The sequence below is a fragment of the Rhyacophila brunnea genome, unplaced genomic scaffold, assembly GCF_057557595.1.
Source record: "Rhyacophila brunnea isolate RB1 unplaced genomic scaffold, BYU_Rbru_1.0 scaffold_11, whole genome shotgun sequence".
In the NCBI taxonomy this organism is placed as follows: Eukaryota; Metazoa; Arthropoda; class Insecta; order Trichoptera; family Rhyacophilidae; genus Rhyacophila; species Rhyacophila brunnea.
The window spans coordinates 41,185,337-41,207,696 of NW_028232763.1; the positions used below are offsets into that span (position 1 = coordinate 41,185,337).

The 22,360-nt window shown below is 30.1% G+C and overlaps 2 protein-coding genes across 2 annotated transcripts in view; both read right to left on the reverse strand.

Annotated features, from left to right (window-relative positions):
• LOC147078717 (uncharacterized) overlaps positions 1-22,360 on the reverse strand; it is an 869,452-nt gene that overhangs the window by 465,748 nt on the left and 381,344 nt on the right. The window lies entirely within an intron of this gene.
• Positions 1,902-21,789, reverse strand: Cpr97Eb (Cuticular protein 97Eb). The gene is made up of 3 exons (XM_085960392.1): positions 21,629-21,789; positions 17,493-17,763; positions 1,902-3,886 (listed from the first exon to the last, which is right to left on the reverse strand). The coding sequence occupies exons 1-3, from the start codon at positions 21,641-21,643 to the stop codon at positions 3,270-3,272; spliced, it is 903 nt and encodes a 300-aa protein (XP_085816518.1). The 5' UTR covers positions 21,644-21,789; the 3' UTR covers positions 1,902-3,269.

The following is a 22,360-nucleotide window of genomic DNA, read 5'->3' on the forward strand; positions in this document are numbered from 1 at the left end:
TAATTTTAGATATTTTATAGATAGACGAGTATTTTTTGACTATTGTCTATTATGGCTTGGTTTTCGCATGGTTTAATTGCATTTTAAAAACTAACCAACACCATCTATAAATTGTAGACTTATTTAAATGAAAACAAATACGCATGACTGACAAAGTTAAGTATGCACTATTTATGGTGGATCTTAACAGCTTACCTCCATCCTTTGCCACTGCAGTGAGTGTTAACACCGCCAAAAAAGATCGTTAATATTTAGTATATTTTATTTTCTAATCATCTAATATGGACTTAACTTCATTTATTTTAAGATGGCAAAGTTGTGTTCCCAGGTTATTATAATAGTTGCATGTTTCTTGATTAATAAGCTCAACTGTATATCTTCATTGTCTTGCATTATAGTGGGCGTATACCTTGGTATTACTCACTCAAGCTTTAAGATAATTCCGAATGAATTAACGATAATTGCATGCGAAGTGTTGTGCTTATAAAAGCCAACGAACGACTTTTACGCAACTTCACTGTCCCATTCGCAAGAATGCTGAACCAAATAATTTGCAGACATTTCTGTAACTCGTTTGTGCCGGTGTCCTTGAAATTATTCCGTGACTGTAGCCGTTTTCATTTTTTTTAATTTCAATATTTATTTATTTATCACTATCACTAACCCCAAGCTAGATAAAGAAACAGTGAGCGAGTTTTATAATTATTACGTTCACAACGTTGATTGTGTCCTGACAAGAATCGATTTGTTTTTAACGATATGCTAATGTTAAATAATGAACTATTTTATTGTATTTACTTTAATGTAATATGTAAGTAGCATATCTTTTGTTTCCATGCAATCGATCCATTCTTTACTGATTAAACTTGTACTGCAAGGACCTTGTATGCAAGTGGGTTTAATTTGTAACTACATTCATTTGCAACAGACATTTTAACTTCTGTAACTAAACAATACAATCAATGACTGATTCATAGTGACACCAAACTACTTTGAATAACAATATATCTAATTAGGTATAATGAAGCGTGTCGGAAAACTTATAGGTATACACTTCGTCGTATCACACTTCACCGTGAAATGTTGCATCGGAAATATATGGCCGAATATTAAAGACCGTCCAACCTCTTTGGGTCGTATAGTACTAACATAAAATTCATGTCTAAATAAATCACGGTTCTTGTCGGTTTGCACTTTACAGGAAGCCAGCGGCAAACAATTTTTGAAAATAGCCGATATAATATATTATTTGTCAGATTAGGTTCGGTTTTCATTCTTGAATTCAAGATTTTTTCCAAAATCAGCTATGAAAATTGTTCATATTGAATCTAATAAAATTAATAGTATACTGCCATCTCTTTCCGATAGAAAGCTCACGGGGAACTATTCCACGGTGAAAGGTTTTACGTATAATTTACATGTAACCATAATGAAGTATAACAAACGTTTACGACAATGAGGTAGATGCATCACGTGAATAAAATCATTAGATAACAAAAAAAGTCAAATAGACTAGCACGTAGCCGATCTGTGACGGTGAGTAATAATTAAAACATAAAAATAAGATCATAATAATTTAAAAAATACAATTTTCTAAAGTATTGTATTATTATTATTATCAAGATCTCAAAGAGACTAAACTTTAGATAAATTTGACTTCAGATCAGGCAACAAAGCTCAATCGAAAGGTATTGAAAATTAATATTAATATATTATCATCAGCTGCATATTATTATAGTCATTCCCTTAAGACTGCTTGTACACGATATAGTAATTTACATGATTTCTGCATTGCTCGGGAATGGATAAAAAGACAAATCCACTAATGTGCCATTAAAATGCCCCCACGGTGGCGTGTTTGATCCCACGGTTGAACACAAAATAACGCGTGTTATTTTTTTCAGTGCGTGATTAATTTACTTACTGATGTTAAATGATTCAATTTGGTGTAATCTCGAATGAATCAGAAGGAAAATAAAGGAAACTCCATATTCCTTAAATTATGATGAAACAAAGTGCTCAATATACCTACAATATTAATATTTTATCACATTTTCTTTAATACCACTGAGTGGATGATAGCTTTTTTTAAATCTATCTGCGAATGTAACTGTCCGAAAATGGTTACAACCACTATTACAGGCCAAATACTGATTTTAAAAATACTGAATGTTTTTAAAAACATTAATTTAAAAGCAGTAATGATATTAAGTGTCCAATTAGATATTTGGTATCGGTACCTACATAACCCACAAAATATAAATCTGTACCTCAGAACCAGTATCCCTTCAGTTTGTTTTACCATAAATGAGTTAACTACCTACGTATCTTTTATTTAATAATTTATATTTTGAGTGTATTCTTAGTAGAAAGCTGAATTCCGAAAACCTTAAGTCCATTAACGTTCATGGTTATTAATAAGTGTTATTTTCTCATGTACAGTTATAATATTAATTAAAACAGTTAAATAATTATATTGCTTTTATTTTCCAGACGATATGTATAAATTTTGAATTAAACATGACAATAATTGGTGGAATTAATTACAACTCCTTAAAAAATTGCAATGCTAATTATTTTTACGGCAATAATTTCGTTGTTTTACATAATTTAACCATGCTATTTTGTAAACTGAATTAAACCAGACCAAGTTTGTGTGTGGGAAACATTATTACCCAATCATGAATAATTTAGCCTCTGTTTCACGTACTTGTGTGTCATCGTTGAAAAGGAGTAATTATTAAATAACTCCGACATTTGTTTTTTTCGAAAATGGTTGTAATTGCTAATTCTAGCACCGTTTTTCTCGTTGCTTAACCCTTGCATCATCGAATTTCTACTTTTGAAAGTCCGCTAATGAGATACGGTATAACAAGCAGGGTTATAGCACGTATCGATTTACAAGCGGCTACCGCCTCGCCCTACCCACGGTCAACATTTCTGACAAATCAAAACACACGCAGATATTTAACGTTTATTTTAATCATCGAGCCACTTTCAAAATATATAAAATTATATAACAATACATACATATGAATATTCATTACGGCTACTCGACCACATAGTTTAAATAAAATCTTGCTATCAAAAAGAAAAAAAACTTACACAATCAAATACTTTGATAACGTTTTAATTCTGTACAAAATTACACTAGTTCTTCCAATTGCCTCCAGGCGTTTGATCTACTTTATCAGACTGGTATGTACTTAATACTAGAAATTAAACGTAACTATTTACATGATGACATAAGATTGAGGCATTTAAGGTTTTCATCTTCCTGAGTAGTTAATGCTGTATGAGCCAGTTCCGATATCGAAGTTCTTCACTGAAGGATGTCCATTGTATGTAGATACGTAATTTGAAGAATAAGGAGTCTGGCTATAAGAAGAAAACTGTGGCCTCTGTTGAGGCTGTTGGACCTGCTGTGTTTGTTGCGGTTGTTGATAGCTCTGGAAAGTATTTCTGGCAGGCTGTTGGTATGACTGGTACAATGGTTGTTGGAATCCGGAGAAGGTTTGCTGAGCTGGTTCTTCGTAGTCAGAAGATTGTTCAGGCTGTTGATAATTGTTGAAGCCTTGGAAAGGTGAGTTCTGGAACTTGAACGTCTGTCTGGCAGGCTGTGCCGGTTGTTGGTAGTAGTTTTGGGGTGCCTGTTGGTAAGTCTGAGTTTGCTGGACTGGCTGGTATGATTGTGCTGGCTGCTGGATAGATTTGAAGGCAGGTCTGCGGGCTGGGGCTCTTTGGGCTGGAAGAGAATTTTTGTATTCCTTGGTGTCGTAGATACTGGGGTCTTCTCTGTATTGACCGTCGTCTTCTTCTCCATCGGCAAGAGGACCAGGTCTCACTTCGTTTGAGAGAGTTGGGGGAGGGACGTTGATGTCATTTCCTGTAAATAAAAAAAATACATTTATTTAGAAATAGTATTACACAAAGAATGAATAATTAGTGTCAAATGACTATAAAAAGGACATAGGTATAATAAAACTTTTAAATGAAATAAAAATAGAAACTTCACTAATTAAGCTTAAATTTATGACCGGCAGTCTAAATAAAATAGAAAAAATAACACTTAATGCGTGTACATCGTGAAATATGGCAATTGGAATTTTATGGTATTATTAAATTTATATACATAAGATTAAAAATTTTAATTAGTTCCAACGGGAACCTAATCTAACAAGGTATAATTTCTATGCCATAAATTGAATAAACTGCGACATGCCTAACGCGTCGACTGCGATCCAGTTGATCGTGGGATGGATTATGGTCATAGGAATTCACCATTTTTAAAGTGAGGCGTAGTTTACCCTTACCGTCGCGCAGTAGACTCTTTGCATAGTAAAATAATAGTTTGACGCCAATCTCAATATAATGACATGTAAATAACTGTCTAGTTGTTCGTATAATTTTATTAATAAGTTGTATAAATGTACATGTGTGTCATAGTTTTGATACAATTATTTCAAAAGGTACCTATATCATGAATTGGTTATAATTAGTAACCATAAGTAGTAATAACGAACTTTAAAGGTTTTGTGGAAGCAACTTTAATTAGTATTGTTACCATTAGGTCAGCTAAATATACGTTTGTTCAAGTTTTATAATGACAGCTGGAGAGTGTTGTATATTACTGACAGTTTTATACTAGATAGTAAGTAGATCATAACCTACTTGAAGTTGGGTATATCTTAAATTTACTTTTTATAAAATAATCAAAATAATAATATATTCGTGGAATAAGTCCTTTATTTTTTTAAATTCATATCAAGTCTTTCCACTAAGAGGTAACACTGTTTTAAACTGATTAGATTTATTGTTGTGACTTGAGAGATCTCTACATATATGTGTATTATTATGGTTATAGTCAATTATATATTTATAAAATGGTATTTTTACCATGTCCGATCCTAACAGGATCATAATATGGGAAATAGATGTTAACCACTTGCTCAACCAATTAGGTCGATACTCTGACTCCAAACACAAATTGACAAACAATGTATGATGTATTTGTCAGACCCCGAATTCGAACCTGATACCCACGACATTATAAACAGACGCAGAAGCCGCTCGGCCACCGTACCTTGGTACAAATAAAAATACAATAGATTTTATATCACTAACATTATATTATCTACAAATGTTTGGTCTATAGAAAGGTAGATTTCATTAGTCGGTTTATATTTCGGCACCCTGTTTCTACTTGGTGTAGGAAATAAATCACCTTTTTTGCTGCCAGTTATCACAGAAGTGATAGTTTTGATCTGTCATATTTTATAAATCAGTATTAACCTTTGCTACCCGGAATTATACTATAATTTATATACCAAAATTAATCTTAAAGCTTGATTAACACAAAATTAATAAATTACCCCGAAAACCAGTTAGAACAGCTGAAAGGACGGTTTGTTATTAAGTAATAGTATTTTACTTTTTTTCTATATGTTATAATTTTTCATAAAACTAAATTAGTGATGTGAATGAAATAATTTATTTTTAATCTTGATGTTCATGATTTATAAAATAATAATTACAGCCATTTAGTTATTCGACTATTTAATAAATTCAATGTCATATACCTGTCAAAAATATCACATACGTAAGTGTATGTAACAGCATACTACCTTGTCGTTTACAAAACATTACACCTATGATATATATAATAATATATAATCAACGACTTTTGCCTGCACCGATAAACATTTCAAGGTTGCAATTATTTGAACTGTTGTTCAGGCGTTAGGAAACCAGACCGCAATCGAGGAATGCAGCGCAAAAAGTGACAATGATTATTACTTTTGATCAATCAAGGCTTGGGCTATTTCGTAAGCTAAATAATAGAAAACATTGAACACGCGGTCATTCATACTAGCTAAACTATCATCAAAATTATAGCATTGTATTGTTGGAAACAATAACATATTATTGTAATCAATAATGATAAATCTGCATACTGTCATGTGGTTTTTAGATGAGCGTCAATGTATCTCAGGGATTACATATGAAAAAAATTGTTACACGGTTTTCTAAGCACCTAATTTATGGAGTCAATACTTTCCCCGGTAATTTCTTCTCGACCATTGTAGGAAAAGCATGAAACAAAAAACAATATCACATACTTAGTACACCACTCACTACTTACACTAGTTAAACTAGTGTGAGAAAGCTTCACTTACATGCTAATAAATATTTACATTGGGAGAGACCTTTGAGGGCTGAAATCTTGTAAAAACCTTAGAAACGTAGTTGGAACAATTGGAATTAGAACGTTTTCACGCGCGGTTTTCGCTATTTTATATTATTTATTTTTTATATCTATAGTTTTATCTATATATATAAAAACGAATGTTTGTTTGTCTGTCCCGTATGCGTTCCTATACCATTCATCCGATTGCGATGAGACTTTGGTCAGTTGTTGTCCATACGCCCGCGAAGGTTTCTGAATTAGTACAATCATGTCCTTGTTCCTCTATTCTATTTTCTTCTATTCGTATTCGTTCCTATACCATTCATCCGATTGATGCTTCTCACATGGACAGCTGTATGTGGCCTGCTCACGCGTTGGAAAACCTTCTGATTTATTTGTGTACGCACCAGGCGAACAAACAAAAAATATTGTGTATCCAGAAGCACTTCAATAAGCAGAATTAAAACCACAAACAATTTCTGTCTTTGACTGGCATTGCAACGCATGCCGGGTACTCGCTAGTACTATATATTTTTTCAATGAAGAACGTTACATCTTGCATAATATATTATAATATAAAATAATATATAATTAAATTAGTGATAACGAATCTACATGACGGTATAATCAAATAGTTTTAGGAGATTTTAATAATAGGTTCTATTTTACTACGTTTTTATTAGCTCGTATTTTTGTTTGCCCGTTACAGATTTTTTCTTGTCCAGAACAATTTTTTTCTTGTTTGTCCAAGGTTTTTAACTAACTTCCCGACTAGCTGGACCTTTGAAACTTTTAGAATATATCAGAACACGATGACAATGCATTCTTTTAATACTTTTGGCCATCTTTAAGCAGAATTGAATTCATTTTCAGTTAATTCTGTTTTGCATGTTTCGGAAAAAAATCGTTAAAAGTAATATTTACTACCCACTATTATTGGTTGCTAAGTGGATCCTAGCATCTAAATTATTAATATTTACGTGCGTTACTATGGAAATCAATATGAAATGTCATAATGACATTTCTCTATTCTATAATATTTATTCAGTATTTCTATCAAGTTTTTATTAATACACAGAATTGTCAAGTTTATATGGTTCAACAGAAAATTTTAAAACGTGGTATAAAAAAGTTCTTTTTATCTTGCAATTATTTGTAGTTAGGTACCGAATCAGTACTCCAATTTTGTTAATTTTCTTACAATTACCATAACTCACCAATTTTCGAAATTTCAGTTTTCCAGTTAAAATTCATCATTTTATGACAACAAAAATCAAATTTATGAGATATTTAATATTTACACGTTTCACACAAATAATATACTAGCAAATTGACAAATAAATCTCAAAGTACACGTGTGATGTCTACGACAAATGGATCTGCAATGCAAAATTGCTTATCTACAGTTAATTTAATTATTAGCATGTATAACCCTTTTCAGTTTCACTTCCATATATAAAAAATCCATATACATATTATAAGTAAAAGAAGGATGTTTTCCAATATATATGATTAAAATTTACATTCTTATAAGTCAAAAAATTTTAATAATGAAATTTTTTTTTCAATAACTTTTGAAAAGGATAGTTTTTAAAATCAGAAATCAACTATTTGAACGTATTTTTTTGTTTAGTTTGAAATTAAACCATGCCTAACCTATGCAAAGGTCTTTTTGAGTTTCAATGTTTTATTTGTATAAAAAATAATGTCCGATATTGAACAGTTAATTATCAAAATCCTAACGTATGTTACATATAAGTATTTAATAATATTAGATCTTAAATTTTCATATATTTAACTTGTCTTTTTATAGTTATTAATGACTAAATAACATCGTAGTATTTGTAATAAATTCAATTGTATCTGAACTTTGTTCAAAGTATTGACATTTATTTATTTATTTAAAACGTAGTCGAAAGTAGGTACATTTAATAGTAACTACATATCAAACATTATTTTCATCCTTTTTCTACGAAGCCTAATAAATTATTAACTAGTATAATCCAAATTCAATACAGTCACAAATCACTTCGCGTGGAATCAAAATATACGAATTTATTGCAAGCGACCGCATATAAATAACACTTTTTTTATGTCTGTGGTTAATGGTTAATGGTTAAAGTTCTTTTATTATATTTTTATTCAGCAATTTCCAACTAGATATAGATTATCTATTGCAACTTCATAAATCAATTAATTCGATTATCATTAAACGTATATACACACTACCGTTCTTTAAGGAAAGAAAGAAAAAACTTTTTTGGCAATCACCACTCGTTGAAGGTCGAATGAAACAATGTCGGGGGCACGATGTTTTTTTAAACTAAATATATTTTAAATAGTTTACGTTGAAAAAAGTATTACTAATGTACCGAACATTAAAAAAAAATATATTGCAAAGGGGTTTTCAAATGGAAAATAAGCAGTAACTGAAATAAATATTTGCTAAAGTGATTCAAAAATATTTCAAAAGTGTTTATGACAGTTACACCTATTGTATATTATTATTCTTTTTTTCCAAACTGGTACCTACATCGGTTAAATCAATGTCACCTTAGTGGTACCGGAGAGCTATAAAAACACTCTCATTTAATGATTGTTTTTGCTAATGGTATTTATACTGGCTAATAGTGATAAAAATATTGTCTTGTATTGTGATTTCTTTATAATTATATTCACCGAGAAATTGAAGCACGAGGATTTAACACAATTTTAAAACGATAACATCAGTGATGTCCCTAGACAAAATGCCACCCCAAGGCAGTGCCAAAATGCCGCCACATTTTTTTTTATACAGGACTTTACATTTTATAATATCATCCTTTCATTACTCCAATATCTAAGAAATGTGTTGTATGGATACATTACTTATATTATATACCAATAAATCTAATTTAAATGCCATCTCTGCTTCAATTGACAATATTGCGAGTCTACGGTTTCAATTTAATTTCAAAGATATTTTGAATTAAGAATTCAGCTTTATAAAATCGTGTGTATTATTCGTTAAATAAAAATAATGGTTCAATTTACTTATTTTCATTTCCATTGCATTATTAATGACGTATTAAATTGTACTTATCTAATTACAACAAAAAAACATTTCCTTATTAATCGGAAACATAATCTGCAAAATAAATAAGTCCTCATAAATGACCGATTCGTTGACATATAGGTGAAAACATTTTCATTATTATTGTAACTATTGTTACCAACTTTGACAGAAGTCAAGCCAATATCTTTTTTAAACTTTTTCATATCCACGTTTCGTTGTAACTTGTACAAAGAAAATTGGGTTAGTTCTGTTTCAAATTCCACCACATTAAACGTCGGGACGTTTAACTCACGTTAAAAGGTCACCCCGAATCCTAGGATAGAGTCCTTTTTACGGTACGATCCCGACTAAATCAGTGTTGTTGTCATTCCTAATCGTGACACGTGAAACGAAAAAAAAACGAACTCTAGCTGCAATTTATAAGAGTGCATAATTAAATTTCGCGACCATGCCTTTTTATATCATTATTGCTATATTCTGCTACCATGTCGACTTAAATATTGTTAAATATGTAAAATCATAGATTATTAGTTGGATACATCGTGTGATAAATAAGATTGCCATGATAAACGACCCCGGCTGATTATTATTAATATTTATTTTTACAAAACGTTATGAGTACCTACATAACAAATTATTAATTTAAGACGTTCACAACTTGTCATTTAGAATGAAAAGAACAAGTAAATCAAGATAGTAGAAATAATAATCTTATAGCAAAAATAAAAAATAATAAAGGACAATAAACGATAATTTTTTAAACATACATGCCGATATTACGGGTAATTGTGCCGCAAAGGTGGCTATGAGCTTTTATATTTTTTTTACGAAAACATTTTATTACATGTAGACAATTACAATAAATACCTTTTTCTGTCGGCGCATCGGCTTTTCTATCCAATAATCGTTAATTGAACGTTTGAAATTTTCATACATTTTGATGCACCATTATCACAAACTAAGATTATATGAGGTAATATTGGGTTGGGGTAGGTTAGATTAGGTTAGGTTATATAAGGTTAGATTAGGTTTGGTTTGGTCTAAAAAGATAGTTGTAAAATCTTATGGACACCTCTGCGGCACATTTACCATATTATGTCGAGCTTAAGTGAAGTTGATATAAAATTTAAAAACCTAAATTAGGCATTTCGATAACAAACAAAACTGTATGTCAGATAAACGTTTCCAACCTCCACCAACATTAAAAGTATAGCCTCAGTTAATAGATCAATTATAATAGTATTATTATTATGAAACTATTAACCAATCGATGTACAAAAGCTTTGTGTTTGTAATATCTACAATAGCATTAAGTATAAGGCCAGTTACTTGTTCTTCCCACTCACAATCATTGTCAAGATTTAATTTGATTTACGTGTCTATGCCAAGCGGATTTGCAATATTATTATCAATTTATTTATGATTCACAAGACGATGATAAATTTCACATACGTGATCTAATCTGGAAATGCAATCGGAATAATTTATTTTATATACCAATATTCTCTATGGTTGTTAATGTATCTAATCGGTGATGAACTACTTTAACGAAATAACTCTCTACATAATATGAAAGCGAATGTAAATACAATATTTTATAACTAGGTATCTAATACAGTGTGCCCGCAATGAGCGAGAAGTTTTGACGTGTGCTTGTTAAATAGGGGATATCGGATTCGAATCCAGCGCATCTATTCTATACACAAGGATGCTACCAGCCGCTATAGAGGGTAGTTTATAACATGTATGTATTGAGATATTATAATTGTTGCAATAAATTAGCTGTCTAAACTGTCAAAACTGTATCTCGCTCTAAAATTTACCACGGTCCAAAGAGGTGCTGTTAAAACATAGCACTTATTGTAACAATTACAACTAGCTTATTGTAACAATTATAAAACCACAGTACATAAATATGATAAACTACCATCGATAGCCATCGATAGCGGCCGGTAGCAGTCTTGTTTATAGAATGGTTACATGGAAATTGTACGCATTACATTTCACCGTAGCACAGTTCACCGTGAGCTTTCTTATACGATATAGATGAAAAAATACGCACTGTTCGTGTAGCATTGCAGACAATAATGTTCTAATTTTATTAGATCCTAACCTAACCTAACATAATTAACATAACTTAACCTAACCTAACCTAACACATAATCGAGTATATCGGCTATTTTTTTTATCTCAGTACTATAACGGCCCAAAAAGGTTGGGCGGTGTTTAATATACGACCATATAATATTTCCGATACAACATTTCACGGTGAAGTGTGATACGGCGAACTGCATACGTACAAATTTACGGACACGGATATTATGACGTGTCTGCTTGTGAAATCGGGCATATCCGATTCGAATTCAGCGCATCTATTCTATACACAAGACTGCTATCGGCCGCTATCGGCCGCTATCGAGGGTATTGTATAATATTTATGTATTTGAGGTATTATAATTTTTGCAATAAGTTAGCCGCCTACGCTGCCAAAACTGTCTATCTCGCTCTAAAAGTTAACACAGCCAAGCAAGGTGCTGTTAAAACATAGCACTTATTGTAACAATTGAAGTTAACTTATTGTAATAATTATAATATCTCAATACATAAATATGATAAACTACATCAGCCGCCGATAGCAGCCGATAGCAAAATCTCAAAAATATCCATGTAGGATTAAATTTTATCACCTTTCGCATAGTATGCGTTAAAGCAAAATATAATAATAGGGCCCACTTAGCTAATTCGGTGTACTTCCTTGTATCTACGTTATAATTTCTATACCTATTTACTCTTTATACTGTTTTTATTATACTGGTAGTGGATATTATAATTCTCTGTTCTTTATTCTCTTTTAATACTATTTCTTTGTTTTTTTTTAAATGCCATGTTGTGAACGTCTTAGATTTATAATTCGTAATATTCACCACTTACATGTAAAAAAAAATTTTTTGAATTTTAATAATACTTATTGTCAAATAATATTAAGTTTATTATGTAGGTACTTAAATACTTTTCCTAAAAATATCTAATATCATTGTTTTAAACAGATGTTTGTATTTATTATCTGTATACTTCTCTTTTTTTCTAGATGTTTTAATGGATACATGTATGCAATAAAAACACCGAAATATCGGTATAGATATTTTCATTCGGTATTGCAATCCCTAGTCTCAACATTATTTAAAATGTCTCTTATTTCTTTTTAGTTATGATATCCACTACATTAATATTAATTTAAAACAATCATCTATATTTTTTTTAGCTATTAATAAAATTAGTAAACAATGATATTGACTATTTGATTTTTTTTAATTGGCAACCAAGCAAGTCATTAATCTAAATGTTGTATATGAATAAAACAAAGTATGCAATGTCTACTCTTCCTAGTTACTGAACAGTTCGATGACGTTTTGCAGATCAAGGCAAACATAATTTATAAATATTTATCAATACTATTAATAATTGATTAAAACATAATAAAAAATAGTGCCTTAAGGCATGCCATAAGCCTTGGACACATTCCTAACCAAACCCACAAGGAATTATTACTCCACCTTACAACCTTATAAAAACTTATAAATAATTTAAAATGTAGATTCCAAAATAATAATTATAACACCTTGGATTTTAGTAGTCTATAATGCTCTAATTAATATTTATTATAACGAATTTTTATTTTAATAATAAGATATGAAAAACTGTCTCATTTCAGAGGCCAAAATTGACTACAAATCCAAGGCGGTTTTTTTGTTAATCATATTATTATGCGATTCATATTATTTCACTAGTAGGAAAATTTTTCGTAGCTTGAAAAATCCAGTAGGCTGTTTGGTGCTTTAGTAGCTACGTAACATTGAGCCGATTATAAAAAACACCAGCGCTAATTCTTTAATACTTTCAACGGTTTAAATATTGTTTTCTTTCTGTTTTCTTTTTACCATGTCCGAAAAAGATCATAACATGGGCCTCCATTAGGATTGCCAGATTTCCAAAATCACAGATCGGGACATTCATTATTACATAATACATAAATTTAATTAAATTATAACATATATAAATAAGTACATAATATGTATACAGAAGAGAACATCATAAAAATAGTCCATAATAATCCGCAGGAATCACTGTTATTAAAATATATTTATTATATACAATTATTATTACAAGAATTACATTTTGATTTAAGTGCAAAAATTTAAACAATCGTGACAATTTTATAAAAAGTATTTTCCCGAGCTTTTAGCTTGTTTCAAAACATGTTCGCCATCTTTGCTCGATAAAAATTTTCTGAAGTCACTACAATTATTGTAATCTCGCTGACAGTTTCAAATTTTATTCATAACTATATGCGTACATTTTTGTACATATTATACAAGTCGGGATTTTCAGTAGCAATGCGGGACTCATTAGGGACAATCCCGCTCAAATAGGGACGTCTGGCAACCCTGTCCTCCACAGAGTAGAGATTTGTATTACGAGAAATGTATGTTGGCCACTTGCTTAACCTATTAGGTCCATAACTCTGTCATATTATTATTTAGTAACCATATTCTAAAAAGATTTTTTAAGACTACAGTAGGGCATGATGCCCAAAAATTAAATTTAGTTTAAATTCTAATGGATTTAAGTTTTGTACTATTACATTTGGGTAGTAGTAGGAACAGTACAAAACTTAAATCCATTAGAATTTAAATTCAAATTCCATCAAGTATCCTCTGTCGATAGTATTAATATTATAAATCTAGTTTATTAAGTTTTCTATGTTTTGTCGTAGAGATTTTTGACTAATTCATAGTTTTAATATTTTTTATATTTATTTCAAAAAACATCAATTTTTACAAAAATATAAATGTGTATAACTTTCTTTCTTTTTTTTCTTTCGACCATGTCCGATCCTAATATGATCATATGGGCCCCCACAGCGTGGAGGTGTGTATTAACAGATTTTATTTTTACGAGAAATGGATGTCAGCCACTTGCTCAACCTATTAGGTCCATACTCTGACTCATACACAAATTGAAAAACAATATGTGTACTTGCCAGACCCAGGATTCGAACCTAGGACCCTCGACACTATAGACCGGCACTTAAGCCACGCGGCTATCGTGGGCAGTAATATATGTATAACTTTACATCCTTTTTATTGAAGATGCACTTGACTGTCAACTATTCATAGAAAATGGCACAAGTATAGAAGAAGATTGGCCCAGTTTATTATTTTCTTTATAAATCAAAATAAATATATAAAATACAAAAATAATTACAGTAAAAACCGAAAACACTACGAACCAATTGTAAATTAAACACGTAATACCAAATGTATACTATTATATAACCAACGACGTTGAAAGAGAATCTTGTATAGTAGAACAAGGTTTATCTGCAGTATAACAAGTTGACTATTGCATGACTCATCAGCACATGTGAATGATAAATTTTTGAAGAATTCTATATATTTTGAAATGAATGTTCAAATTGGGTGCTACAATAATTAATTTCTAATGTCAAATGATTTACAATAATCATTCAATTCCTGGCGACCTTCTTTGTAAGGTTAAACTAAATCGTTATAATTTATAATAATTCGCGGGGGCTGTTGTTCCTTCTTAAATATTAATGTGTTAATAAATTTATATTAATTATTGTTATTATTAAAACTGGTCCGATATTTTTTTGTCCTAAGATCGCATTACGTATCGTTTGTCAATTCCGTAATGAATTGACGGAAATGATGCAAAAACAACTTAGTGCCTCTTAGGTATCTCCACAACAATTGGATACATAATCAATGAAAACGATACAAGGCTATGAAAAAAATTAACCACCTGCTAAATTGTTTTTTTTTGTACCCAATGCTAAGGTAAATAGTAAGTACTCGATTTCAAGTGAAATAACTAACCAAAAAACGAAACAAGTCTCAAAATATACTTAAATAATTATTATTGGTAATTATTTTCGTTTGTAATTTTCTTAACGATTAAAAATGCATCAAACAAACTTATGAAACCTTCATTTAAAAAATAATTCTTGACATGCTAGATAAAATATTGTAATAAATAAATGTATTGATAATGTCTACAACTATATGAAACAAGTGCCACAATTAATAAGTAACACACAATAATGTATTTATTTCAAATTGATGTTTACTATTTTGAACATACATAATTTTGAAAACGAGAAAATATATTATAACCAATAGAAAAACTTAATTTTTGAAAAAAGTAAGAAAGTAAGCAAGAATCGAACCTGCATCTCTGCAGTAACCTTGGCCATATTATATTAAACCACTTTGGAAAGCACTTCAAAGAGTATTAAGAGCCATTACTTAAAATTTGTCGCAATTAAGTATGGCGCCTATAGCATAATGGTATATGTGCATGAGCGCGAAGCCCGAGAGATGCCGGTTCGATTCCTCTGGGTGTCTTACATTTTTCTAAAAAGATTTTTTTCTAATGGTTATAATATATTTTCTCAGAAGTGTTTTCAAAATTATGTATGTTCAATAGATGAGGTTGTTTTTATAGCTTAATCTAAATTAATTCAATTCAACATCACGCCACAATGAAAATATGATCTAAAAAAATAAGATGCTTGCGGTTTGAAAACCCAAAGGCTGCCAGTTAAAATTAGATCACTTTTAAAGGAGAAGGTTTGTAATAAATATATAATATATGGACTTAATTAATTTTAACATCCTTCAATGGAATTTTATGAATCAGTTTGATACAGTTCCATTCGTTTGGTGCGGCTTCCGCATTCACTTAATATTCAAAATATTTTATTAATAACGTCATTTTGATATCAATCGATCACAGTAAACTAATTTAAACTTATTTTTTAGAAAGTTGATCTTGACAAAGTACCTAAGTCACATTGATATTTCTATATTAAAATGTATGCAAGCTAAAGTCTTAAATAACGAAAAAAATAAACGCGTTGTTTTGTTTTCTAATTTGATTATGAAAATGTTTAAACAATCATTTCAGCACAAAACAATCATTATTTCATTTCGCGTTTACTTGGGATACATTCGTAGTTTTTATTTTATAAACTGCACGTAATTAAATATTACGAATATTACAATCATGATAATGCGCTGTGGGAACTTTTGATTTTATACACATTATGTACAAAACATTATGCGCTCAATTTTCACTGATTTGCGTGTTACTTTTTAAATTTGAAATAAAATAAAATGAAATTACGCTATGAAATTTTTAAATCATATTATAATAATAAGATTCTGTTAACATTCTAAATCACTTGAACCCGTTGAACTTACCTTCAGCCTTTTCGAATCAATTTAAAGTACATACTAAGTATATCTATAATAGATAAGTCATATTTTTTTAAAAATTGACAAATTATTTTGGAAGAAACTAAAAATATATTATATTTTCCTTTAATTTTCTGCTTATCTCTGGTAAATTTCGTATTTTTTATATGTTCTGTGTGCAGAAAAAAATCGCCTGCGACGCATTTTTGCCTGGTCACAAAATAGTATGTACAATGTCTAAAAAAATAACCTTTTAATCGGTCGAAAAAATATATTATTTTTGTGCCTTTGGTACCTACTGCTTCCTGTATTGGAAAAGAGTTGCCAACCTTTCACATTTTTTTCACCTTTAACTTTGTTGTATTTCGAATTAATCGAGTTTGTAGATGGGATCCAAATATATACGATATTAGTCGAGTGGCTAACGTGTCGACCTATAAAATCGTGGGTTCCCGGGTAAAAAACTCGGGTCTATCAAAAATTCACATGTTGTGTGTTTGGATCCAAAATATGGACTTAATATTAATAGACTGAGCAAGTGGTTAACATTAATTTGTCATAAAAACAATAATCTGTTGATACAACCTCCAATATGTGAAGGCCCATACGATCTTCTAAGATCTGACATGGTTTTAAAAAAATTATCAGAGAAGAATTTCGATTATTTTATAAAACTGAAAAGAATTATTTTACCCTATATCAAGTTAAAATATAAGTAAAATCGTTAAAATACAAATAGTAATCGTAGCTATCTAGTTTACGGAAGTAACGAGTAGCCATCGAGATTAAAAAAAAATAGTATTGTATGTATCGTATTTAGAATTTGACATACCTACCTATCAGCGACAGTTATCTCGGATAAGCCAATATTTTTTTACCATAGACAATCAAACAAAGAATAATGATTAGAACTCGCTACTGAAACAATTTGTAAGTAGATACAATAGAATTCGAATTGATTAGGACTAACCTTGAGGTCTGAATCCCCCCTTGCTGCTCGCGCCGTATTCCACTTCCCTGAGCTTCCCTGAGTCATCGACGTATCCGTACTTTCCTTGGACCTCTCCATCGGGATACTTGGTCTCGATTTTGTATGAACCATCTCCAGCTTCGTAGCCAAAACTGTATGAGCCATCGTCGTTCTGCTTGCTGATCTGCTTCAGGATCGGCACTGGTTCACGAGCCTTCTGCTGGAGCTGCGCACTTGCGCCACAGGCCAGGCATAGCGCCAAAAATGTAAACTGCAAAAATAAAACAATAAGCATATTAAATCAGGGCATACTACCGATTTTCAATACTTTATTCCAGTATGTTTTAAAAATGCCTAGTTTTACATCAAACACTTGCTCTTAAATACCTATTCTACGAATAAGTTTATAAGAAACTTTCGTAACGATTTCGATGTTCGAGGTAAAATTAAGGGTATTCTTTTTAGCGATTTTTATTAGTTTTAATACTTGAATCCACTTAAATTATGAAGTTGTCGAGTATTGATATACCTAGAATAATAAAAAAAAATGCATCACATAACATCATATTTTTTAATGATTATAGTCTTGAAAGGAAATAGCGCCGCGACTTTTTTTTACTATTAGAGCAAATTTGTGATATGTGTTTATTTCACTTATTTGGTCAACCTGCCACACTGGGCTCCCCTGAACTCGGGCCCCCAGGCTTGAGCCATGTCAGCCCCCTTTGTGGGGGGCATGCATAAAACACTGCTACACTGCCCTTAGAATTCAATTACATAACATGTAATACTGTCAGTTAATTATTGAATAATCAGCAAATAATTATTAGTATATTCCATTAATTTTCATGGATCTATTATTCCTATAGGTTAATAATTATCATATTTACTACAATGTTCAGTTTTTATTTTGATTGGCGATTGATTAAGATTAATTATTATAGCATAGATATGTAAACAATAATTCTGCATGCAAGTAACGTTAACCAAAGCATTCAAGGCGAATTGTCTAATTATTTATCGACCCTTTTTACACAACTAAATTCCTAACATTCCTAACGGTCAGTTATCAAGTTATAGAAGTAAGTATTTATGTCTGTAAACTAATAATAATATTGCTATATAAAATAAATTAAGTGCTACCATTTCGTTATTTAGTGTACCTATTTGAAGTTGAACTCGTAATTTACTTTCAATACCGATACAAAAGGAATTACATAACTGCATTATATTCCTTTGTCTTTTATTATTTTATATCCTGACAATTTTAAATAACAATGAAACGATTTTTTTCAATAAATACTTCCGTTTTATAGAAGATATTAATCAGACAATTTAATTCATTTAAAATATATTTAGTGGTAGCTGATAGGTATTACAATATAATACAAAAATATCTTTATCGGTTACATAAATTATTGTTGATTTAAAAACAAAATCGCAAACAATTGAACATTTTTTTATTTTTCTGGTCACCTGAAATTCAATGTAGGTATATCTCTTTTTAATGTACTTCAACACAACATATTATTAATTTGATAATGACTGTAATAATTATATGTGTTCAACCCATCATGACAGGAAAACTGGAGTGATTATGCAAATAACATTGTTTCATTTCTACAACACCACCAATTTAAAATTTTCAGAAACTCGTGGCCATTTTAGAAATGCTAATGTCAATTTATTTTATTGATTACATTACCCGATTCTTTTGGCTTATTTAAATAAATATGTTCAATTACATTCAGGAATAAGTTTAATGAATTAAGTTATTTTTATTGTAAGCCAACATTAATATGATATAATATTACTGCAAACATCTACGAACGGTCCAGATAAAGGTAGGTTTCCTCTGTATTATTAAATTGATTTAAATAATTCCTTCACCTTCACTGAGCGCATTCCAATAATAATAACAGGTTTCTGTCATATGGACACTTCAAAATATCTATGTACACAATCAAATACATTATTGTCTTATGTATACAAGCTTACTCAAAGCGTACAAAGCAATAATTTAAATCGCTGCTCAAACTTTAGTAGGAAGCTTTTATAAGTATACGATACAACTTACCGTGACTATTAAATTAGTGTTATAATGAGTATTTCTAGCACGCGTCGATAGCAGTTTATATTGCTATCAATGATTGCTACAGTACGTACAAGAGTGTAATAACAAATTAACGACTTAGAATTAGAGGTAAATGTTTTCTTTTTTTAAATCAAATACGTACCTACATAGGTATTTATATAAAAGTAAATCTAAAGTTATTCTAAATTTCACCTGAGATGAATAAATAAACAAAATTTAAATAATCACCGATTGATTACATAAATATAACAACTAGAATTTATGCGATTTATGTGTAAATGTAATATCTGATCACAAATTTTCCTAAGTATATAGATAGTGTTATATTCCACCTAATCAGTATAAATACTATTGTTAACACTATTTAAAAACGATTGAACTTTTTTAATGATCTGATAGTATATTAGACAGTCTTGGTTTTTTCTGTCTATATTTTGTACAAAGTTACGCAATTCTACATTATTATTTACCAAAAAATGTTATAATAAATAGAATAAACTATGAGTAAGAATGGTTAAATAAATATTTATGATGCAAGTACCTACATACTAATGTGTGTAAGATAATCAATAAAAATATGTTTTATTGTGTGTAATAAAATATGTTACAATACTTTGATAGTCATAAACAGACTCATTAAAATATAGATTTTAATGTAAATTATTCGTATTCATTTACAAAATACTGAGTATAATTAATTATATTTTGTAACATTACACGTAAACAGTACCTATGTACATATACGATGCGTAAAATAATTTCTCTATAAAACTATATTTTGAGAGTCACTGATTTCAATCTATTTTAAAACATTCCAAATTTAAACGTAAGAGATTTAGATCAATCTATTTTGAAATACATAATGATAAGGATTGCAAGTGGAATGTTTATAATGATACCTTTCCTTATTGGTAAAAAGTAAAACTACGCGATAAAATCGGGCGAAGAATAATAAATGGATTACATCGACAGCATAGATCGGAATGCCAATCATTGACTTGGAACTATCTGTAATTATTATGTCACTAAACAGCTCGAAGGCTTTATAATAGACTCTCGTTTATACTAGGTTTTTCTTTGTGTACAAACAAAATACTTATGCAAAACAAAGAAACTATTTCGTCATTATATTATGAAAGGAACTAAATTGTTATTGTGAGTACATACATATGCTTCAATTATTGGAAAGTGAAGTAGGTACCGTTAAAGGGTTTGAAAGTGAAATGTCAAAGTTTTTTAACCTCTAACATGGAAGACATTCTGGAATATTCTTTTTTTGAATTATATGGCTACCTAGTGATAAATTATGACGGTGTAAAAAATATTCTACATAAAATCCTTTCTAAATTCAAACTACGCATTTTGTTACACCTAACATGTCTAATGTCACAAATAAATTATTTCGTTGTTAATAATTTAATATTGTTATTCATAGTTTTTAGGATAAAATCAAAATGGCACGATATATTTAATTACAATATTTCTTAATTTTTGTAAATTACTTATATTATTATCGGTTCGAATTTCAATTTCTATGATTAACTATAAAAATTATTGTATTAATATTTATAAAAATAAATAAATTTACCTATTATTTTATTTTTGCGTAAAACAACAAATAAATATAATTTTTTTAGTAGTTACTTAAGTAGATTATTTATAATATTAATTAAGTAAGCAATTTTTTATTCTATTAATAAAATACAAGATTTACGAATGTAGCATACGTTATTGAACACATATACTTAATTTGAAACACTTTAGAGACAATATACAAAAATTAAAAAGGTGGTAGCTAATATTGACGGAATTCGGTATAATACCTCGGACGGATAGTTGTTAATTCCAAGTTCCACTCAAAAAAAAAAAATCCCAATACGTATGTTTCTGATGTCAACTTCTCAGACCCTCAAAATATATATGAATATGTTATTAATTACATCATATTTGTCTGCATACAATCAAAATATTATTTTTGTTTATAAACAAACAAACAAACACCTGTCACTGTTATAAAAAAAATGTAAAGGTGAAAACTTACTTGGATCGTCTTCATTGTTTTGATAAACACAAAAAGCTTTCTCACAATGTCGTTTATTTCGCGAAAACTCGTATTTCGAATAAAAATAATTCAAAACTAATTAATGCTGTTTGCTCGGTAGCGTAACGTTAAGCTCGTGCGACTTATTCACCTGAACAATCCAGTGTCCAGCGGGCGAAGCCTTATTTATAAGAGCGGTTAGGAAGTATTATTGTGCACGTATATTGATCTACGGGCGGTGGAATCGCGGCATTAGCATTCGTAGCGGAGCCCAGGACCCTGCCCAATGGAGAATAACAACAATTCGTCACCGATACTATTAATAGATTCTGGTTCTATAAAACCAATAAGTATATCCAGCCTATGTTAGTTATTTATTCAAAAGGGGTTCGCCTACTAACATTAAAATTAATATACTTGTCAAGAATCGTCTGATAACGCTTACGGACAGGGAAAACATAAATGTTATAAGTAGTTATTTGAATAATAATAAATTAATCTTATATTTTTAAGATTTGCCAATAATTGTTATTTTTAACTGAAAACTACGTTTATTGTCAAATATAATAGATCAATATAGAAAAAATCATGAAAACACATATGGCACCCAGGGAACTCAGAGATAATGGGAACTGAAATACATAACGGGTAAGGCGATAACAGGTAACCGACTCGAGTAAGGAAAAACCCGGGCTAAACTTACACACGTGCCAAGAATACGTTTTACGTCGA